General features: G+C 41.8%; 1 protein-coding gene across 1 annotated transcript in view; it reads right to left on the reverse strand.

Annotated features, from left to right (window-relative positions):
• Positions 1 to 24387, reverse strand: part of grb10b (growth factor receptor-bound protein 10b) — a 69928-nt gene that overhangs the window by 23745 nt on the left and 21796 nt on the right. The window contains exons 3-5 of the mRNA XM_030749775.1: positions 18411 to 18507; positions 10972 to 11263; positions 9035 to 9179 (exon numbers count right to left, since the gene is read on the reverse strand). Coding sequence (XP_030605635.1) covers positions 9035 to 9179; positions 10972 to 11263; positions 18411 to 18507 — 534 coding nt within the window. The remainder of the gene's footprint in view (positions 1 to 9034; positions 9180 to 10971; positions 11264 to 18410; positions 18508 to 24387) is intronic.

Raw genomic sequence — 24387 nt, forward strand, 5'->3', positions numbered from 1 at the left:
CCATCCCAGCATAGCGTACCATTTAACAGGCCCTGTGTATGTGTGTGCCTGTTCATCCGTGTGTGTCTCGGTGGCATTGTGGAGTAGCAGGCCGAGACATGTTTCTATTTAGTAGCTTGGGATAAATATGGTGCTGACACACGAGATGTTCCAGACTCAACCACAACCTGCCTGGCTCTCCTCCAGGTTGTATTTGTTCAGCGGGAGCCAAACAATTTGTATTTCACAGCACTGAATGCTGCAAATCCGCTCACTCAATGCATTTGTGTATGCACCACCGGTACCTTTCTGAAATTTAATGTAACCTAATACATCACCTGTGCCATAACTTCTGTTTGATACTTCTGCTTTTTCAGGTTTTTCTTCTTTCAGAAAGTAATCCTACTGTTTAACATTACATCTAATGTGCCACACTCATACAGTGTGTTAATATGACACACAGGATATTAGGAGCATGTTTTAGTGTAGTCCAGTACACCAACACCATAAACCATGACTCCTGTAATAAATAAGAACTTTTTAAAAAAAAAAATCATATAGCAAAGTAGAACCTTCTTAAAATAATTGCTGGCAAAGCCGCTATATCGGATTACATTGTATCATCATTAGATTTCACAGGTGTACCTAATAAGTAAGTCAGCATGCACAGCAAGCATATGTATGCTGACAAAAGATTACTGCACTGTTTGCATGTTCTCTTTACTCCTGCCACAAAAAGCATCAGTTAACGTGTGTGTGCGTGCACGTGTATGTGTCTGTCTGTCTGTCTGTATAAGTGCTTTGGGCTCAGAGGATAGATGTAAAGTTAGGAATAATGAGGCCAACAGGCAGACATGCATCAAATACACACATGGATGCACGCACGCACAAGGTCAAGAAAACATCCAGTTTGAGTAGATAATTTATACTCACATCAGTTAGAAATAATCACAAAGACATAAACAATCCAAGTGGTATAAACAGTGCAAATCACACACATGTACATCACAAACACACTAATGTCACTCGCCAGTGATTACAGAATATAACAAGTGTCTCTGTGTATGTGTGTGTGTTCCATGTTTCACTTTAAGATCCACTTAAAAGCAGGCTGGCAGCTGGAAGAGTGAGCCAGCAGATTTCTGGCACTGTCACCTTTGATCTCTGCGCAGTGTGGCTTGCACAACATGTCAGTGCTACGATGAGAAGCAAAGCGCACACGTAAACATACTGTCGAGCACTCTCACAGATACACAAACCTACATAACCCCCCAATTGTAAAGACAACCCTACATGCATTAGAAACACACAAATACACAAAATAGACCCTCCTCACCAGCACATTCCTACTTTAGCACGCGCACACACACACAGATGTTCCCACGCATTAAGGCCAACAGTTTGGGCATAAGCAGCATTCCATTCTGATTTTACAATGGAAAAATTTGCCCTTTGACCTGGAGTATTTTCAACATTCAGGAAAGCAGCAGCCAGGGAATGCCACGCTTGAGTGCTGAGAGGTGGGATGGATTGATGTCCATTATTTATGTGTCAGCCGTTTCTGTTTAAATACTGTTAAGATTTCTTTTTCCAGCAACTAGATTGGATGAATTCAGCATTTTTTTAAAACAGCAATCCTCGGGGAATGAAGAGTAACACTTTATTATGAACGCTCCAAAATTCTGAAGCCTCTGTAATCAATATTTTGAAATTGACAATCACCGACAAAAAAGATGAAAGGTGTGAATTTTGGACTTGAAAGACGACCTGCTGAGGCTCAAACTGAGCATCAAATTTTGTGTGTGTGTGTGTGTAGGGGGGGTGATTTTAGTGAACATGGCATGGTTGTGGGCGCCAGACAGGCTGGTCTGAGTATTTCAGAAACTGCTGATCTACTGGGATTTTCCCACACAACCATCTCAAGGGTTTACAGAAAATGGTCCAAAAAAGAGAAAATATCCAGTGAGCGACAGTTCTCTGGCAGAAAAAAGGAGGTCAGAGGAGAATGGCCAGACTGCTTTGACCTGATAGGAAGCCAACGGCAACTCAAATAACCACTTGTTACAACCAAGGTGTGCAGACGCTAAAGAATAAGTCAGTATTTCTTCCATAATCAAATACTGACGCAATGTTAGACTGATAGCAGTGTCTGTTTCCTTAAACCTGCCTAAAGTACAGAAGGCAGTAGCAATTTTATTTAGTCCGACTTGCTCAACTGGACATGATGCCGACACTGAAAACCAACAGCCTATTTGCACATTATTAGAGCCAACCAATCCTCCCCAGCATGTCTGGCACCATGAGCTATTTTAGGTCTCTTATTTCATCATGCGCAAATGAGTATTCATCACGAGAATGAAACTGTCACAGGACACACTTGGCAGTACTACTGCCAAGCTAACACCAGATGGAGTTCTGAACGACTAAAAGTTTGGAGTAAAGACCTAAAACAAGAAATGATGACAGAGAGAAACGGATAGGTGAACACTGACACACAGTCTGAGATGCAAAAATGCACCAGCCATTAGGACGATAATGAAACACAGATAAAAGAAGCCTGCCACAACATAGAGCAAAGAGCTACAGGACATCCAGAGTACACTAAATCCAACAAAATCTGCCAACCTAGTGATCAAATCAGTGCTTGAACTTGAGAATGAATGAGGCAGCTATGGAAGCACACCATCCACTAAGCAATTACTGCACTGCTGAGACAGACCAAGAACTGGGAAAGAAAAAATAAAATGGATACGGTATTTAACAGCCTTCTTAGAGATGGATTCTACAGACCAAGCTCCTAGATAGGCTGGTTGTCATACATGTTTTCCTACATGGTTGCTAATGGGTACATGTAGGTCGTTATACTTGCCACTATTTAAAAAGTACCACAGCAGACTGTCAGTGCTCATGCATGAAAGCTTTCTAGTTCAGTTTTCTTAATCATTCAGTAGTTCTTACAAGAAATTCATGATTCTCATACAGCCTTGTTTAAACTACACACACACAGGCCAAAGACCTTTACATGAACGCTACAATTTTATGTGTTCATTTTAAATAACTGAACACGAGTTCATATATTTCAGAGTGTACAGCTAAAAAAGCCCGTGAGAGGAGGGCTGCAGACAGGGATGGGGTGGGGTGGTTTTTGGGGCTGGGTGGGTAGTTGAGAATCATATGGCGACGTCAAACTGCTTCCCCAATGATTCCTGACAGCCCTGCACTACATCCTAATGCACAGAGGCCAAGGAGTGAAGCAAGGAGGAGCAGAAAGACAGGAGTATGAGTCTGTCAGAAAACGCCTGGAGGTTGGAAAATTCTGTAAACTAACCAGAGAAACTTCTCAACAGCAGGCCGGCTGAATTTGGCATTTGGAGGACATGTAGATAAGTAGATAGAGACATACTGTCAAAGAGAAAAGAGCAGAAAGGGGAGGGGGCATAAAAAAGGGCACATATGGTTTAAATGATTAAGGTTAGAGGTCATGGAAAGCGGGTGCAATAATTTACCTGTTCACCATCCCGCTTGTCAAACCTAAACAAATCACATTTTTCTTTATGGATCTGAACCACTGCACCGCAAGTACGTGTCTGCAAGAAAGCAGTGTTATCGTTGTCCTCCATGCCCCTGAAGCTGGACCCCCTCGAGGCGCGTGTGTGATGAGATGGCTCCATGGGAGAGTTTTTCAGTGGAAAGGTGCTGAATTGAATTTCCACTGAGGAGCAGCTACAATGAGACATACTTTCCATTGCCATCAACAATGGATAGACACTGCCAATGCTGTAAATAGTTCACAGAACCCACAAAGAGAAAGAGGCAGACGTGAACGCAGACACACATTTATCTAAAAAAAAAAACAAAACAAAACAAAAAAAACAAACAAAAAAAACCAAATACACCCTTACGTGTCGAGGGATGCACGGCACATTCGCACGTTTACAAAAGTGTGTGCACTATAAACACAAAAGGAATTAAATTTTCCATGGTTGCTCTTATCATGGCTTCTTTGCAGTAGTTTGGTGATCCGTGCAAAACCTGTAAAAGGCCCTTTTTTTCGGGGGAGGGGGGGACTGTTTATCTTTATAGACATCTTTAAGGTTTAGTACATTCTCAGCAGATGCATGGCAATGCTTCAACACGTGATGTCAACCTTCAATTATGACTAGCGAACACAAATGTCTCATAATTAAAATCAGTCAAAACAATCTCACGAGACAAACATTTTTTGAGGAAGTTAACTGTTCACACATAACATGTGCGACAAGTAAACAAAACATTAGTTTAATATTATTGCATACAGATGAACGGTATTAGAGCCCGAGTGATTTATCAGAGGGCCTGTGTTAACAGCTGGTATTGGCCATTTGCCAATCTATCGGTATCAGCAATGATAATGGTCAAAAAATGCAGAAAAAAAAAGGAAAGGGGAGATGGGAGAAACACCCTTCAACCATGTTATGAGTGTGGAAATTGTATAGTTTGTCCATGAGAGGCATTCTTAAATTTCTCTGTTGGGAACACTGTTTAGAACTACGAAGACAAGCTGATCTGAGGAGTCGGGCAAAATGTAAAGCCTGACTAAATAAATAACTAGGCATAACAAAAAAATGTTTGTGTTTCATGTGTCTGGGAAAAAACAAATTGGTCAATATATCAGAATATTAGATTTAAGTTTCAGTTTCCTCCATGAATCGCAACCTCCTCCGTGAATCGCCACTTTACCGTGGAGGAGGGGTTTGTGTGTCCCAGTGAGCTATGTTGTCCAGGGGCTTGTACCCTTGGTAGGGTCTCCCATGGCAAATTGGCCCTGGGTGAGGGGCCATACAAAGAGCAATTCCAAAGACCCTTATGGAAGAGTCATCAAGGGAACTGTCTACCCTGCCCAGGATAGGGTTACTGGGGCCCTACCCTGGAGCCAGGCCTGGGGAGAGAGCTCAAGGGAGAGCTTCTGGTGGCCGGTCATTAGCCCGTGGTGCCCGGCTGGGCACAGCCCGAAGAGACAAGACATTGGCCTGACCTCCTGTAGGTTCAACCACCCGCAGGAGGTGTCGTAGGGGTCCGGTGGAATGTGTGTCAGGCGGTGGCCACAGCGGCCAAGGGCAGAGCCCCTGGCGAATTGATCCCCAGCTATCGAGACTGACTTTTGGGACATGGAATGTCACCTCTCTGGTGGGGAAGGAGCCTGAGCTAGTGTGTGAGGTTAAGAGATACTGGCTAGATATAGTCGGGCTCACCTCAACGCATGGCCTGAGCTCTGGAACCTGTCTCCTGGTGAGGGGCTGGACTCTGTTCTAGTCTGAGTTGCCGTCTGTGAGAGGTAGGAAGCGGGGGTTGGTATTCTTGTATGCCCTCGGCTTGCTGTCTGTATGCTAGATTTTTCACCAGTGGACGAGAGGGTTGCTTCCCTGCTTCCCTCCCTCCCTTCGGGCCAGGGAATGGGTCCTGACTGTTTGTGCTTATGTGCCAAATGACAGTTCAGGGTACCCACCCTTCTTGGAGTCGCTGGGCAGGGTGCTTCATTCGGTCTTCATTGTCCTACTGGGAGACTTCAACGCTCACATGGGCAATGACAGTGAGAACTGGAGGGGCGTGATTGGGAGGACCGGCCTGCCCGATCTGAATGGTGTTTTGGACTTCTGTGCAAACAACAGTTTGTCCATGTTCAAGCATGAGGTGGACCAGGACATCATAGGTTGCAGGTCAATTTTGTAATCGTATCATCAGATCTGTGGCTATATGTTCTGGACACTTGGGTGAAGAGAGGAGCTGAACTGTGAACTGATCACCACCTGATGGTGAGTTGAATCACGGGGCGGGGGAGGACACTGGACAGATCTGGTGCCCCTAAACATACTGTGAGGGTGCACTGGAATGCCTGGCAGAGCCCCCAGGCCACAAGATCTTCAACTCCCACCTCTGGCAGACTTTGACAGCATTCCAAGGGAGGCTGAGGAGTCTGAATGGACCATGTTTCGCACCTCCATTAACGAGGCTGCTGCTCAGAGCTGTGGCTGCAAGGTGGTTGGTACCTGTCATGGTGGTAATCCCGAAACCAGATGTTGTTCACCAGAGGTGAAGAGAGCCATCAAGCTGAAGGAGGAGTCCTATTGGACTTGGTTATCCTGTGGGACTCAGAAGGCAGCTGACGGGTACCAGCAGGCCAAGTAGAACACGGTTCGGGAGGTGGCCGAAGCAAAAACTTAGGTTTTGTTGCAGGCTATTCAGTCCCTGTACAGTCCCTGCTTGGTCTGTATTGCCAACAATAAGTCGGACTCATTTCCTTTTTCTAGGCATAACCAAGTGGTGGAAGGCTTCCGCCTTGGTGGCCTCAGAATCTTGTCTGCTTTTTGTGGATGATGCGGTCATGTTGACTTCATCAGTGGTGGTCTCCAGCTCACAGTGCAACATTTTGCAGCCAAGTGTGAAGCGGCTAGCATGAGAATTAGCACCTCTAAGTCTGAGACCATGGTCTCATGATGCAGACGCTGCACCGGTCTGTCGTGGTGAAGAGGGAGCTGAGCATAAAAGCAAAGCTGTTGATTTACCAGTCGATCTACGTTCCTACCCTCACCTGTGGTCACAAGCTTTGGGTAGTGACCGTAAGAATAAGATCGCGAATACAAGCGGCAAAAATGAGCTTCCTCCGAAGGGTGGCTGGCCTCTCCCTTAGAGAAAGAGTGAGGAGTGTGGCCGTTCAGGAGGGGCTCAGAGTAGAGCCGCTACTCCTCCACATTGAGAGAAGCCAGTTGAGGTGGCTCAGGCATCTGACTAGGATGCCTCCTGGGCGCCTCTTGGCAGAGGCATTCCAGGCGTGTCCTACTGGCAGGAAGTCTCAGGGCAGACCCAGGACACGCTGGAGAGATTATATCTCTCGGCTGGCCTGGGAACACCTTGGGATCCCCCTGGATGAGCTGGTGGAGATGGCTGGGGAGAGGGAGTTCTGGCCTTTTCTGCTTAGGCTGCTGCCCCAGAGACCCGGCCCCAGATAAGTGGAAGAAAATGGATGGATTGATTTAAAAAAAAAAAAAAAAAAAAAACCTTACAAATCTAATAATCAAACTCTTATCCATATACAGTCAAAAAACAAAAAAGAATCCTATCTTCTTGCTCTTATGAATCATTTCTTTTTAAAATGCTTAGCACAAACAAAAATAATAAAAAGAACTGCTGTGATATGAGGAAGGTAAGTAGTTCAGCTGTAGTGGAGGGGCTCTAAATACCAATGTTGGTTGAAACCGTTTGTTTGTAACAATTATCTAATCTTTTCAACACAATTTACACTGCTGCTGATGTCTAATTCCCCTGTACTTCCTCCAAGACCCCCACTTCACCTCATGGTCTTTATAGTATCCTTAATAGGCCCTCTGGGAATCCAAAAACCAAAAACATTCACATGTAGAGTGAGTCACCCACTATAATAAAGTGGTTTCTGAATATTTACTCAACAAGCCTGCTTTACTTATACAGACAAAATGTTTGCACAACTAGCAGGTTCAATCCCAAAACTCAAAAGTCATAGTGAAACATTAATCCTTTTACCACATGGCCAATAATTTTAATTAAACTTCCTCCAAAGCCATCATGAGAAGAAAATCTCTTTATTAAAAAAAATTATTATATATAAAAAAGATTTTAACACTGTTCTCTGCTTGCCCATCAAAGATTCTCTAGTTCTGATATAAACGGATGTACAAGCACAGTCTACACTAACCACTTTAGGACCAATTTTTTTCTATCGTCACACCTAAAACACAGCCATAGATGCCAGGGCACTCAACGGTGCAAACAACCGTGATTCATTCACAAGCTTCACGCTGGGCAAGATGTAATCTTGCAAATCTCATGAGAATCCAGTCGCCTCACAAGGTAACTATATTTAGGGCACAGCTAAGATTTCAAGCTTAGAAAATTTCCACACAACTTTTCCATTTACAGACCACAACGGAATTCAAGCTTACCGTTTTTTTGTTTTTGTTTTTTTTGTTTTTTTTTTAAACACAGGGTCTGTTTAAGTCACAGATGTTAATTCAAAACCAAAACTTCCTGTTTGTTTAAAAATTTCTTTGATGCTACAATTGTATCAACTCATCAAGTTTTTTTGTTGTTGTTGTTGTTTTAAGCTGTGGGTTGAGAAAGCAGAGCAGGTCATATTAAACTTATATCTGGTTTGGAGTTTTTTTTTTTGTTTTGGGTTTTTTTTTTGGGGGGGGGGTGTTTTGGCTGGAGAGTTTAAAATGATTTAACTGGAACTAGAGACTATGATCTTGTATCAGAACAGGCCAGGGCTGCAGCCAGGAGAGTATTTATGAGAAATAGGCCACCCCCATATTACTGTAAACTGCTATGTTACTGTAACCAGTGTTGGCTGGTTCCATATGAAGACCATTAACATTGACATTGAAGGGACTCCGGCTTCCAGGAATAGACACTCCAGCCCCTAAATCTTTGTCAGCACATAAACACACACGCAATCATTCTCATAGAAATTCAGCCATGTATGCAGGTATACATGCTCATGAACACATGTGTGAGCACACACACACACACACACACACACACACACACACACACACACACACACACACACACACACACACACACACAGACAGAGCCTCTTGCTCTTCCAGTCTACACCTCACTCTTTTTCCTGAAATCAAGCCGCAAACCCTCTTGAACACATGTGCACTGTACGATACAGTATCATCACATGCAAGTAATAAACATGCCTCAGATGAGCAAAACACGGGGCAGACGTGAGCCAGGAGACTTTCCCAAATGCCCGATACCGCTAGATACAGATGATTCACAATATTCAAAATCTGCATCCTTCAAAACAAATACTGAGTCGCGTGTGCTTCAGTTAACAACATGAAAATAAATCAGTTTGAATGTCACATACTGTTCTTCAAAAAGGGGAAAAACATCTTCCATGGTCTCCCAAACCATATGAAGAAAATGTTTTGTATCCAATACATCCTGACACCAAATCATCACGTAAAGAAACCTCTCATTGTTTCAGGAAAGTTTCTACAGCTTATCTATGCGGCATTTTACTTACATGTTTGCCTGAAGGGGGTTCTCCAGGGGGTAGAGATCCAGGACTGAGGACAGGGGAGCTTGCTGGGCTACAGAGCTCAGGGAAAGGGTTGGGGATGGCCGGGAGAGATGATGTCCTCAGCTGCTGCTCCTGCTCCTGCAATCTCCTGAAAAAAAGGACGGCGGACAGACATACAAAGTGGTTTGCTGGACAGAACATGTCTTTTGGTATAAGCTTGCATTTGCTAATTATTCTGGCAAAAACATTAACTTTAGTCGAAGTCCGTGACCTGGAATGACCTCTTAAAAAGCAAACTTTAAAACTGAGCTGCTGACAGCTGTGAACTGTGCGCTGGAGAGACAGCTAGAATTTAATAAAGCACTGCTGTACAGTATTCAGGCTCATGCTTGTTTCTGTCTGATCTGCCCATAATGAACAGTCTTGAAGCAAGTGGAAATCACAGAGCCACCCCCCCAGCCAGCTAATTTTTTGCAATATTTATAACACATCAATAATGAATCAAGAAATCATTTTAAAGCAGTTTTTATTTTAATTTGATACATGCAGTGCGAGACTCAAATGATTATTTGACAGCCAATCAAACTTTTCAGTAATTTTTTTTTTTTTTTTTTAAATAGGTAAATCCATTTGTGGAATTCCAGCTCAATAACTTAAAAAAAAAAAAAAAAAATCCTTTTCTTAGTCTCAGTTTCTCTTCCTCTGTCAAGCTCTCTCGCTCTGAAGAACCCAGTGAGTTCAAAAGGGAGCAGTCCTTTTGATGTCGTCCCATCTGAGCTCGAGAACAGGGTTATCTAGAGGTCAGTCCTGAATAATAAGAACTTCAGGGCCTGCGTCTGTGTGTTTGAAAAAGAGAGCTCATAAGACAGAATACTCCATTACTTGATGATCCCTCCTGTGTTATTGTCATGTAGTCCAAAGGCGAGTAATGGGAGCTGACACCAGTATGCATGCGGCTATACTTCTATTCCCCGAGTGTGCACGAGTGCAGCCTTGAGGAGGATATGGGTTAGCACGGTTTAATTTGAAAGAGACATATGCACATGGTACTTAAATAAATGAGAATCTTCTTCTCGCCTGTGGAGGCTGATGTAAAGGAGAAGTGAAAAGGAGGAACGGGTCATTCAGGGGTTACAGATTGAGAGTGAAGAGGAAGCGTTATGCTCAATTATCAAGAGGGTGTGGAGGGATGATGGTATACAGTGAAAAATTTCTTTTGAAATCTGAAGAGAGAAAAGGGTTTGAACTCTTACTGTGCGGCTATGCGCATAATACAGGGCTGAAAGATTGAGGGCAACATTTACTGCCACACTTTTGTTGGTGTGTGCGCACAAACACAATTACAGTACAGTTGTTTTCACTCATTTTCAATTATTTTGTTTAAGGCGATGAATGCACACATCTTAGTGAGGAATAATTGATTGAATGATTTGATAAAATGTCATTAAAATACCCAAACATGGTGCAACATTTCCTAAAACCTAATGTGACTTCAAATTAAATGGAGGCCTAAGCTCAAAACCATCATTGCTCATCTTGTACTGGTACTTGCTGAAGCCCCGCAGTTCATCCACTGTCTCAATCAAGCAGTTTTAGCTCCCCCCGTTTTAGATAACTTTCTTCTCATTGGCTGCCCCTCACAAACAAAAGGCTTGAACAGCAGGTGAGTGGGGCTTCTGTTTCTGCTCTCACTGTGGAAAACCAAATATTTAGAGCAGTCTGAACCCTGAGCTTTTGGCTTATAAGGATTACAATGACGCTGACCTAATTATTTGAAACTTTGTCCACGCATAATAGAAAAATAAGGAAAAGCATTATAGATCCCCTTTATATATTTTCTCCCTCCCATGCTTTAAAACATGCAAATTTACTATCGCATAAGATTAATAAAAAGATCAAACGCTCATAACCAGAAGAGATAAAGAAAAGTAAGCAGCTACCTGACAGCATTGATGTGCATTGGCTGTGACCGCCGGAGGCCAGTTTGAGGCGAGTCCACGGACGAAGAGGATGAAGTGGGCGGCTCTGGGGAGACGTGGCTTATCCCGTGTGAGTGCTGTCCCTGCCGTGGCTGGTTGTGTTGATGTGTGTGATGATGATGATGTGATGTAGAGGTCTGTCCGTTGTGCAGCAGAGGGATCAACTCCGTCTGTTGACCACTGCATGAGGAGTACAGGCTCTCCAGTGAAGAGTCCATATCATTCACCAGGGCCTCCAAGTCGACATCATCCTCTGAAAGACACGGGTATGGTAGAACACATCAGTGAGGTAGTATCATCTTAGCATATGAGGCTCCTGTAAAGTCAATGAATTAACTGCTTATGAGTGAGAAGGGAACTAGTGCTCTCAGGGAATGATGCTCATTAAATTTGGACAAAGTTTCAGATAATGTGTATGCAAAATTTGCACTGTGGGCCAAAGTCATAGCTTTTAGATTGCTCTATGATCTTCTCTGATGGGGGGTGGCTATGGCTCAGGAGGTAGAGCGGGTTGTTTACTAATCAGAAGGTTGGTGGTTTGATCCCTGACTCCTCCAACCAAGTTCAACCCTTGAGTTGTGAGTGTGTGAATGTTAGGTTACCTCAGCTAAAGAGAGTAGCTAAATTGGACCTCTCTGCTCTGTTTTTGCTGTTGGTGCCTTTTGAAGCTTTTTAATGGAATTATATGACAAATATCATTGGCCTGCTATAAGGTACTGCCTGTTCAACAAGTCTGTGCTTCAGTTTTGGTGAGAGAAATTCATGAGAGACAGATTATGCTTCAGACAGAACAACTGAAATATTAATGAATAGGGTTGTTTTGTTAAACACTAGTGGAGTGCCATACTAAAAGTATAAAGCAGGAAATTAGCATAAGTCCTCTTTAAATGCAACAAAACGGTCAAAAACAAAAGAATCAAAGTCCTATAAGCTGCAGCTCTTCTTTCAAATGTGTTAAAACATAAAGAGGTGAAGTCTCTGGATATTCAGGGACCTTCCCTTTCCATCTCAGTTTCTCATTTCATTTTGGCCTGGATTTGAACCTTTGCACCAACTTAATACAATACTAATACTACTACTACTACCACTACTACCACCACAAAAAAAAAAAAAAAAAAAAAAAAAAAAGCACAGTGCACAACAGCCCACGCACACACGTGCACAGATTTGTAACCAGTTTTGCCAGAGTGCTCAATCAGCAAGAATATCTTAATATCTTGACTACATACAATATACTGGCCCTGTGAGCCAAATCTCCAGGGAGATCAGGTACAAGCACAAACCTGCCCATGGTACTTTACAACTCTAACCGTTGGGGTTCAGTGTAAAGGCACCACACTGCAAGCATCTGCTCTGCATTCACAGCAGATTTCAAACACTCAGCTTTTAAATGTCTTTAAAAAGAAAGACGTGAAATTCTCCTCAGAAGAAGTGTCTATCTTCAAAGTCCTCACGAAAACCTCTAGGCACATTTAAATTCATGAAGAGAATTTTTCAACCGACTCCAGGAGCATGTTTTATCAAAGCCCGGCATGAGCTCAGCTGAAGGGAAACTCATCTAATTGCTTCATGCTGTGAAAGTTTTAGCATCTGGGTAAACTGGCAGCCTAACTTTGCGCTTTTTAAATTACAATCTGCAGCTGTGACTCATCTTGTGATTAATAATTCTTCATTTTATATTATATATATATATATATATATATATATATATATATATATATATATATATATATATATATATATATATATATATATATATATTTTTTTTTTTTTTTTTTTGCCATGAATCTATCATCAAATCTCTTTGCAGAGATCTTACAAATGTGCTGTTGCACGAATGCAATCCACTAGGGGGAGACAAACTAATTGGATGAAGAAAGGACTTTGCGAGGCATGGAACCCCAAGCAAATACTGGGAAACTATATTAAATTAGTGTCTCTGACAACTAATTTATATTTTTCATATATTATATGTCAGAGACACTAATTAAAAGAAAAAAATTATATAATTAATTTTTGGCACTTAATACTGACCAATCAATGATTTGCACAATTATGACTGAGGACTGTTTTTTCTTCATTATGATATCAGAGATGCAGCTCTTGTTATTTATTTTTTATTAAGATCTGACCCAAAATTCAAAATGAAATAGAAAACATTAACATATTTTTTTGTGTTTGGCTAGCACCACCTTCTTCAGCACGCACAAAACCTGAAGCTATACTCAGTACACCCAGTGAAAATTATTGATTGAATAAATGCACATTAAGAGCTACGTTTTAATTTTAAAGACACAGGCTTGCTGTCAGAATTCCAAATGTGCCCCACATGCCTCACGTAGTGTCCCTGCAGCTCAGAGTGCAGTACACCTGACAGCTGGATCATGCAGGTGTCATACCGCAGGTAAAAGTCGCACCGCTCAGCAGAAACCTAACACTGGAAAACAGTAATCTGATTGATGCAATTTTAAAAGCACTGGCCTCAAAGTGAGCCCCACAGTCAGTCAAGGGTTCATTTTCTTGTGGAAATACACAAGGGTTTTTCTTTCTTCCCAGGGAGAAAAAGAAAAGTTCCATAGGGAACAACAACAGGAGTTACAGCTTAGCAGGTTATATGCAAATATCTATATGCAAAGGCATAGCTCTGCCTCCTCTTTAGTTGCCTGCTAAAACTTTGTGGACCTTTTGCTTAAAACATGTCAGGTAGGTGCACCACAGGTGTCTGAATTGCTGGCGCTTAATCTGTAGGTATTAATAGTGACAGGTAAGCTAGAGCATCTACTTATAGATAGCCTAGAAAGCTAAAGAGCTATATGCCACAGGATACAGGGTGCATGAGAGGCTAAACACAAGACTAACGACAGAGCAACACACTTGTAACACAGAACAGATCAACATGACCTGCATGCTGCAGCTGTGGCTTAAGCGTACACACACACACACACACACACACACAAATGTTTACAAACCATAAACTACATAAAAAGTAAATCCACATTTCAAAAAATAGTTTTTACCCTGAACACATCAAATGCTCATCCATTATTCTCCCAAGATAAGACACGCACCCCTCAAGCTAGGGAGAGAAACTATGTTTCCTCATAAATCTGACCTAGTTTGGCCTCTGGGGACGACTGGAAAAACTGTCTGCATACAAAGAAACAACACCCATAAACTCTTGCAAGGATGCAGGATTTGTGCGTCATTATCAGTCATACGATCGCAATCACCAATGCATGTCACAATCGCGCAAACAAAGATATGCGTCATGCTCTGTGGTGTGAGGCAGACAGACTGATGACACAGACAGCATGCAGGCTGGCACGCACACATGCACAGGATTTAAACCTCTTGGACTGAGAAGCGACTTATTGTTCACTGTTCGACAGAGTCCAGAATACAGAAGCTAAGCCTGATACTTGCCTCTGGCGAGCATGAGAGATGCCACAAACCTCTGCATCTATGCTCGCATACGTGTTTTTACCTTGTTAAATTAATTATATTACTACACCGTGAAAGACACTGAGCAGTTGCTGCACTTCTTCACCATGTGCAAAGTTTACATAGCAAAACAGATGAAAAGAATCAACAGATAGCACGATTTATTTAAAGCTGTATTCACCTAAGAGGGATCTCTGTTTGCAGGCTCTGAGGGATCACAGATCACACAACTAAATGGGTGGAAAACAAGATATTAACCCCTGTGGAGCTTTAAGAAGAAGAAAAGTGGCAGAAATTAGTCCTAATACTGAGCAGTAAATGGATATGAGCACAGGTAACAAATACCTCATTAGTTAATCCTTCCGCTAAATTAGTCCTTTAAGATGTGCGATTATCCTGAATCCTATTATCTTAAAAGACTGCGGATCGTGTGGAGGTGACGCGGTCACTCTGATTTTGTTCTTCATTCAACAAATATTTCCCCGTTTAACTGCGCCACTGTCTATGCTGTTTGAGCCAGTTTTAACTGTCATATTTCATAAATATATCTAAGTAATGACTTTGTTTATTCACAATAACACATCTATCCCTCTTTTTTTAAGAACTCAGTCTAAACTCCACTGTAGTCCTCAGTTCCAAATATAAAGCCTCAATAGCTCCTAGATCAACACTGGCATTATTGTTCTCATTTACTCATCTTTTCACATCTCCCATGAGTGGAATTCATTCACTCCTCTTCTCCTCTGACATCTTTACTGCCCTCCCTCCTCTTTATAGGACCTATAACAGGCTAAATTAGGGGTAAAAATAGCCTAAGCACCCTCTATTATTTGAGCCACGCCAAATACAGTCAGACCTGATAATTATCGGCATAAAAGCTAGTTTGAATATTTTTGACTAGCGAATCATTAGCGAGAGAGACACGGACAAATAAGGGTATTGTGATGGTGGCGGATACATATGGCTCTCCAGGAATGCAGTCTGTTCATCTTTTATTCATTCCTGCTAGTTAAAAAACAAAAAGGAGCAGCAACCCTTGGAAAAAAAAAAAAAAAAAAGGGGGGAATGTATACATATACGGTACATCAACTGAATACCCCCCCCCCCCCCCCCCCCCCCCCCCTCTCTCTCTCACACACACGAGATATACTAGGGGGATAAACAGCTTCTGAATACAAGCCCAGCAGAGGGGTTTACATTCAAAGAGATCAGGGGCAATACAGACAGAGCAAGTCTAAACTGTAAAGCGTGGCTCTGCACTGGGGAGTACAATACCTCTGGTGACAACACCCACTGAGGGCAAAGCCTCCTGATCTGGAGGGAGAGTGTGGGAGGGTTAGAGGGAATCGGGAGGAGAGAGAATGGATATGAATTGAAAGGAAAGAAAAGACGGGCGTAAACAGAGGGTCAGAAACATATCTGAGTGGGGAATCATGAGTAAAGGAGAGAATGGGTGAAATGGTGCAGGTTTAACTTCAGTTTTGTGAAGACTGAAACTTTTAAATCTAAGTTTAACGCTGGTTGGCTACTTTCATCCTGACAAATATCTCAATATTGTAAGACTGATGTTAGTTATAGTATAGCTCCCCTTGCTATACTCTACACTATAATGTATTCTCATATATAATCATCTCCAAAATATCCTTCCAATGTTTGGGATGTTCTTAAGTAGTCATTCTAATTCTTTTGCTGCATACCTGCACTGAAATGCTATGCAGCTTCCACTGCTGTAGCTGCTGCTAAAAGCACTGCAATCTCTCTCTTTTTTTTTTTTTAACCAAGCCTCCACCCATTGGCTAGCTTCCCCTTAAGTGAGAAGTGAGCGTTGCCACTCCCCTGCTGGGATGACCTTGACATTTCTCTGTGGGAAGCCAAAGGGTCAGAGCCTAGGCATAATATATACATGACATAAGAATTAATTTCACATGAGCTGGATGAAATGCTGTTAGTTGCTGTTTAATTAAATCGTGTGTATGTGTATGCATCTCTTGCATGCCACGCTTTCCTTATAAAGGCATAACTGGAATGACTGGAGGAGGTAGGACCTTCATTTCCAGCCCAAGATCTTGACTGGTTGACCCCCTCAAGAGCCACGCCATCAGATTACTGAACTGCATTGGTAGCATTGATGGGATTTGTTGCCTAGCAGCTGCATGCCCATCTAAGACATGCCCCCTCCAAGGCCCTGGCTCCCCAGGAACAATGGTCACCATCCATGTTTTCCAGCGAGGCCCTGGGGCACGATGGTGGAGTTTCTCTCAACCCCGTACTTACATAAAGCTTCTGAGATCAACTGCTGGCATTTTGCTACATTGACTAGATGCACAGCAGCATAATATGATGGGCTTATTACTTCAAACATTCAAACTGACCAATAACTTCATATACTGCATCATCTGGACCGAATGCGACTGCCTCACCTCAGACTACTTGACATTCAAAGCTACCGGCCAATTAGATTACTAAATAAAACTTACATAGTCACATTCAGATGATTTCATCTTGCAGTTTGCAAACTTTATGGCACTCTACTAATCTGACTGACTGCACTGGCATCTTAAGAGCTTAGTTCTGTCATAAATTCAAAATGTAAGCCACCTGTAAGCGTCCTAGCTATTACCTCGTTCCACACATCTTTTTTTGTCTTCATAAGGACAGAACAATGTCTGGACATGATATGCTTTCAAAGTATGAGATAAGTATGAGATAAGAACTCAGATTGCAAAGATGCAGATTTTCCCCAATTGTGAGAGATGCATCAAAAAAACAAAAAACAAAAAAACCAAACACTGCATATGTGAGAGAGCTGGCTCATGTGCTGTGCTAAGGCACTGGACGATGCGTTCTTGTCAATTTTCTAGTTACTCACTTAGACCAAGTTAAGCAAAATATTCAACTCCACAGTAAATTCATTATAATATAATGTGGTTTAGCACAGCTGCATGTTGGGAAAATCATGTTGAGCAGCTCCTGCTTCTTGAAATCAAACATTGGCTTGTAAATGACTGGATGAGCAGCCATGTTCCAACAAAGCCGTACTGTTCCTTGAATCATTTCTAGGTTTATGATTCATAGGCCTGTCCCTTTAGAGAAAAATGCTGCAAATGAATAGTGGTTGGAAAACAAGCTTAACAATGTCAGCAAATGTAATCACTGGACTAAAAATCCAGGAGGTACATGGGCTGAAGTCAAAGTCACTAATCAACGCATACTATAAGTGTTAAACGCGCTTGAACTTGAACTGTAATTTGTCACTCAGTGGATGTAACATAAAATAAGACTGACACAAAGGTGAAGGATATCTGGAGGAGAAAATATATAAATACATAAATACAAAAAGGAGAAAACAAAATCTGGGAATCCACTGGAGATATTCAGAGTGAACGAAAATTTTGCCAAGTGAAACTCAACTCGATTCATCTGCCACTCTGGTCCTGAGTTCCCTCTATCCCAGATGATCCTGAAAAATGACAATGTAATTTCTGCTCCATTTATTTCCCATGCCAGCGACAAGCGTTCTAATTCACTGGTTGAGTCCTCACATACTCCCCACCCTTACCTCCCATGCTGAGCCAATATTGTGTTTAAATCTCATGCTCCGATTGTCATGGATGAACCCTGTATGGCACAATTACATAGACAGAATAATTATAATAGCACACTGCGTCCATGCACATCATCCTTTGAACAGCTCAAGTGTTGACAGCGGAAGAGACCCAAATATATATATATATTACACCCCTCAAACCACCCCTACAGAAGATAATTAAGAGTGAGACACACACGAACAGGACAGCAGAACTTTTTTTTTAATTCTATTTTCTATGAAAACAAACTAAAGACATGCATTAAGTTTATGTTTTAAATAGCATGCAGTTTCATATCACAAGTTCCACACCATGTTGGAGATTACTACACGTTAACTGTGCAAACAAACACACAGACACACAAAGACCAACCTTGATGGTTAGAAGAACTCTGATTGGTTGGTTGCTGGAATCTCGGACCAATGAGGTCAGTCTGTCTGTGATTGGAAGATCGGTCGATATTTTCCTGCTGAGGGAGAGAGAAGCAAAGAAAGAAAGAAAAAAGAAAAAAATAATAATCATGTCACCCCACTGAGAACTTTGTTACAGCAGCCAAACTAAAAATACATCACCTAAACACTGTTTGATTAAAAATAGGAAAAATAAAATTAAAATGACCAAAAACATTACCCCTTTGAATGTCAACAAATGAATAATTTTTTTTGGCTTGTTTTTAAATGAACCATATCTTGTTGAATCGTGTTTGGTGCTGATCATCGTAAAGGACCAGTGTGTAGGAATTAGTGGCATCTGGCGCTGAGGCTGAAAACTGCAACCAGCTCAATATCACTCTCTCGGATTTCCTCTTCCAAGCGTGTAGAGGAATCTACGGTGGTTGTTTAATCTAGTCTACTGTAGAAACGAGCGGATCCCGTAGCAAAAACAGCAATGCAGTAACAGGTGATTATATATGAATGCAAATATAATTTTGAATACTATATTCCATTTCTGGAAATCAGTTTTCCCATATTCTGCATATCTTTTAGTGGTAACAAAAGCTAAAATGAAAAATGAAATGAAAAATGAGAAAACTAAACAAAATTAAACAGCAGTTACAACACCTTCAGGAGAGCGGAGCTAACTTAATCTCTACTCTTCCTAACCTGGGCATGTGAAACACACACACACACACACACACACACACACACACACACACACACACACACACACACACACACACAGCATAAACAGTGTGTGCACATGATCAGGTGTGTATCAGAGTGCAGATGAAAACCACTTAAGGCACCACTCATGCACAGAGTCCTCATTTCCCTTTTGTTATGATGACTTAAAGGATTCCAGTCAGGACAAACTGTTCAAAAAGGAAGAAGAAAAACAAAAAAAGTAGAAGGAGTAACTGTTTATATATGTGCACACATATTTGACAGATTTGTTTCTGGAATTTACAGCAATAGCAACTTATCATTTGTCTCTGTCCCGAATGGCGTCCCACACAGGACCTAACAGCAGGAGTGGGAACAGGACGTTCTGGGCGGACTACTGTGTTCAGAAAAACATCGCTACTGACTGCAAGCGCAGAAGACTTCCTCTGATGCTGGAATAAAAGCTGCTGCAGTAAGCTTGTTCTGCCTCATTTGGAGTACAGACAGACAATGCAGGCAGAACTAGATTATTTTACAAGCGTTTGCTTTTGTTTGTTTGTCCCCCCCCCCGTACTATAATGGATGCTTTGTCTCCCACATTCGAGTTAACAAGTCAAAAGCATCCCAAGTAGAAGCCTTTAACTAATGCATTTCGAAGGTTTTAGGTGAATCTCATTAAATTTGTCTCCTTGCAGCACAGTGCCGGATCACATCCACACATTTAATCTTTATCTTGTTACATAAATGTGAGACTAGCAGTGATTCCTCAACCCCACTGACTTTACACTATAATGTAGACATTGTAACAGGAACAATTTTTATTCTCTACAAAATAAATAAATGAATGCAAAAAATAATTTAAGCCTGGGAGCTCAACCTTTTTTCTTTTAATTGTATAGAATTTGTAACATCTAAGGTAACTCCACTAATCAGACCTGACGAGCAGTTCAAAGAGAAATGACTCACTGTGAGAGTAAAGCTTCAAGTACAGTAGAATTTCACCCTGATGTCTCCGTTCTTCAAAATAAGGGTTCTGCTCAACTGAATTTATGCAAGATTTTAACTGTGGTCCTCAGAAGGAGAAAAAAAAAACCCCAAACACAAAGAAAACTTGTCATTTCTCTCTGGTGTGTACTGGTATATATGCTCTGCACATTGTCCGCGTTGTCCACCACTGCCACCCCCAACTGCTCTTCTATACCAACTAACCCAACCGCATCCAATCATTAAGCTGCATTGTTCCGTCTTTTATAGTCTTGAATTCTAGCAATATTTAAAAAAAAATTGAAACCAAAAAAAAAAAAGAGGAGATTTTGGCTCTTAATGGGACTAACCTGCTTTTGAGTTAAGAAAAAAAATAGAAAAGAAAAAAAAATAAATAACCACCACGCTACTATACTTGTTCCTGTGGCACAGCAAACCCATCATCAACGCACACCGTCTGGTCCAGCTACCAGACTGTGACTGATCCCTACCCAGTCACCCAAACAGCACTGGGACACTTGTGTTTGGTTAGTGGGCTAGTATATCACAAAGTTGCTGTGTGTGTGTGTGTGTGTGTGTGTGTGTGTGTGTGTGTGTGTGTGTGTGTGTGTGTGTGTGTATTGTTGGATGGTCATGGTTGAGCTCCACTGAGCAGAAGTGTAAAGACTCTTTATATACTGGTTTTGAATGCAGTGTTGTATGGGTGTCTGGAAATAAATGACTTCAGACGCCCCCCCCTTTCAAAAAAAAAAAGATATAAAAGCTGGTACTTCATCACTTGGTGTTTACTTAAAAACAATTAGAGGCTCTTATCTTTGCATTCTCTCATCACTCCTCTCAGTCTCACAAGTACAGGTAATTACCCCCCCCCCCCCCCCCCCCCCCCCCCCCCCCACACACACACACACACAGACATACATTGCTTGAGTTCTTAAAGAGGGGTCAAAACAGGAAAGAGTGAAGGCCCAGTTTTGACAAAGAGCATATAAGGGCTCTTTCATATTAATGAAGCTCAAAGGAACTTCAAAAAGGAGTCAGAGGGTTGAGGGTTTAGTCCTTTAAAAGGGGTCAGTGGAAGGCCAGAGGCAAGGTTAAGGCATTAAAAGAAGGGCACACACAAAAGGTGTGGAAGCAGGACCTTAAGAGAAAAGAAAAAAAATACTGAGATGCAAGTCAAATCTATGCTGTGCCTTTAGGAGAGGTCGGTCTTAGGTTAAACCAGAAACTGAACATGAAGCCATGCTGGACTGGAAAATACTGGAGAATTAACAGTTGAAATTGATCCATAACAGTACTTTGGGCTCCATTTTCATGTTTGCGCAGGGCTAACTGATGGTTTCCTGTTGCACACTGAGGTTAGTTCTTGACATAACTGTTCCTGGTGTCTGTGGCTCAGCCACGCCCCACTGCCAGAGGAAGGAGTGCTGATGCTGATCCAGCTGTCCACTGTCACCTCAATGCCAAGCAGAAGTGGGAATACTTAATTTTGCTGATACAAAACACTTTGTTCAGTTCAGTTCAAAGACTTACAGTCACCATGTAGTTCATTCGCATGCACCAGAATCCATCATAGTTAACACAGCTCAATGTTCAACTGATTATGGCAGTCTTTATTTCACTGCTGAGTTTGGACTGTTGCTAGGTTAGATTGTTACATTCTAGCTTATGAGTATAATGCAAAATATCAGTACCTCGGCAGGCTTTTATTTTAAGCTGAGTCATCAGAGTAAGCATCAGTCACTAGTGAGATAGATCTGCCTAAAGGAACTGATTTAAACTGGGGGTTTTTTTAAGCTATGCTAGGAGGTTCCACAGCAGATCATCTTTCTCCATCTCACCCTACCCCCTAGCACCCTCCTGTCACACCAACCCTCTGCATGTCCTCCTTCACTACAACCATGAACTTGACTTCTTTTCTTCCTGCCAGGCAGCTCCATCTTCAACATCCTTTGTCCAGTATATCCACTGTCTCTCCTCTGCACATGTCCAAACCATCTCAGCCTTGCCTCTCGGTCTCCAAAATGCTCAGCCTGAGCTGTCCCTCTGATGAACTCATTTCTGATCCTGTCCCTGCAGGTTAGCTGCTAAGCACACACGGTCAGTGTTTTTGTTCACATTTCCATTTATTTTTATTCCATGCTTTTCAACCAGCAGATATTACATTATGACATTAATGCCAGTTTGACAGAATGAGCTGCTCTCACTAACTATAATCCACATACTAAAGGCCTCTCCCCTTACCCTGATAATACCTGGTATCTGTCCCTCTCTGTAGTCTCTAAGTAACATTGCAAATTTTAAATTGCACACTGCAGACACTAGTTAAATAAGCACTGATTGTTCTTATTAAGGATCCTTATTGCTAATTTGTCCACTTTTCATAAATATTAGGCTGAACAACGTGTTTAATGGGCTGATGTCCACATTAAGGATCTCGTTACAAGTTCCACTATAAATCATTTAAAAAGATATAAAGATTAAAACTTCTATCAATCCTTTCATAGGAAACACCAGATAACTTGGGAAATCTATTCAATTCAGGTAGACATGTGGCTCTGAGAAGCAACATGACATCAAGTGTTATAGTGTTTATGTAGTGTAAAAGAATATTTGTGCATCTCTGTGAGAGTCAAATATGTTTTAAGATAAAGTGAAAGTGACTGTAAAAAGGCTATTAGGTAGGAGTATAGTAATGCATTATTTCTCATCACTCCCAGTGTGCAAGTGCACCACAGCTGCAGTAGGGAAGCCTGGCCTCATAAATACCAGACGTGCACCTGGCACATCCTATGCACAGTGGACACGTCACACTTGACAGTTGCAATCTGCACTGCAGAGTTCAGCGAGGCTGAGCCTTTCAAGTTTAACAGGATAAATTTGCACGTTCCATTACTGGTTTAACAAGAACCAAATATTCTCAGAAAGATTACAAGTGTTACAAAGGGTCCTAGTCTTACTTCGGACTGACCTACTGAGGAAAAACAGCATTAACAGGGATAGGCTTGTTGCAACATACAGTACATCAACACTAGGCAGCAAGTGGAAATCTCTTATTACATAACTGACCAGAATGAGATCAGGAGGTCACACTAATGTCTTCTCCAATGCTTTGTTGAATTATTTGTTTATACTGTGGAAACTCAGCTGCAGCTGTAGCATGGATGTGCTGGGCCACGACAAATATTTGCATAACATCAGAAGATTGAGGGTTTTAAATCACAACTTTTTAGCCTTTTATCAATTAAAAGTTGACCCATCTATAAATATTATAGTAGTACGCCATTTTAGGTTTTGCATTTACATTTTATCCACATAGTTGAACAGCTCTCAAGTGTGAAATATTGTAGTAGAAGTAACAGAAATTACTCCTATTGTTGGCTACAACAGAAAACAGACAATATTGTCGAGTAAGTGTCTATAGCCTTCTGTAAAACACGGTGAAGACTGTGCCATGGGTTGGGACTGCATTTTAGTCGGTAGTACTGGGCATCTTGTCAAAATTGATGGAATTCTGAACATAGAAAAGTACTGCCAGCTTATGATCCCCATGTAATGCCACCTGGAAAGCATTTCATTATCAACAGCTTCATTTTTCAGCATGACAGTGCTCACACTGCAGTAACCCCCCACCCCCACCCCAAGCCCTCAGCATTATGGATGCAGTGTGGGATTGTGCCCTTTTCAAATCTTATGGACTTTTAATCTTGTTTAGTCAGTTAAAGGACCAACACATGAACAAGGAGATACATTGGATCTTGTGTGGATCTGAGTGGCCTGCCTCTTTGCGATGCTGAAATCTGTGATGTCAATTTTTCCGATCACATGCCTGTAATATTTGAGATTTCTTTTGCATAAACCTGTCAAATCTGAGGCGCCTGAACACCAATCTTCCATGGTTACATCAGTTACTGCTGATCGTTTTGCTTGTTCTTAGCAAAACAGCAATCATGCCTTAGTTAGTGCTCAGAAATCCTTGATTCCCCATCGCTCCTCTCACAAGGAGTCTAAAACCTAAAACTCAGCCTTGGTTCAATAGTGCCACCAGAGAACTCAGACAGGTGTGTAGCATCACTAAACCCATCTGCTCACATCAACCTGTGGGGGGAGGGGGGGGGGGGGGGGGGCATTTGACTTCATTGTTATGCAGATGACTCGCAGATTTACCTGCCACTGAAATGTAAATCAATTAATCCTCTGAAGGCCTTACTGGATTATTTGGAGGATGTTAAGACATGGATGGCTTTAAATTTTCTTAACTTAAA

Source organism: Archocentrus centrarchus, chromosome 16 (genome assembly GCF_007364275.1).
Source record: "Archocentrus centrarchus isolate MPI-CPG fArcCen1 chromosome 16, fArcCen1, whole genome shotgun sequence".
NCBI lineage: Eukaryota > Metazoa > Chordata > Actinopteri > Cichliformes > Cichlidae > Archocentrus > Archocentrus centrarchus.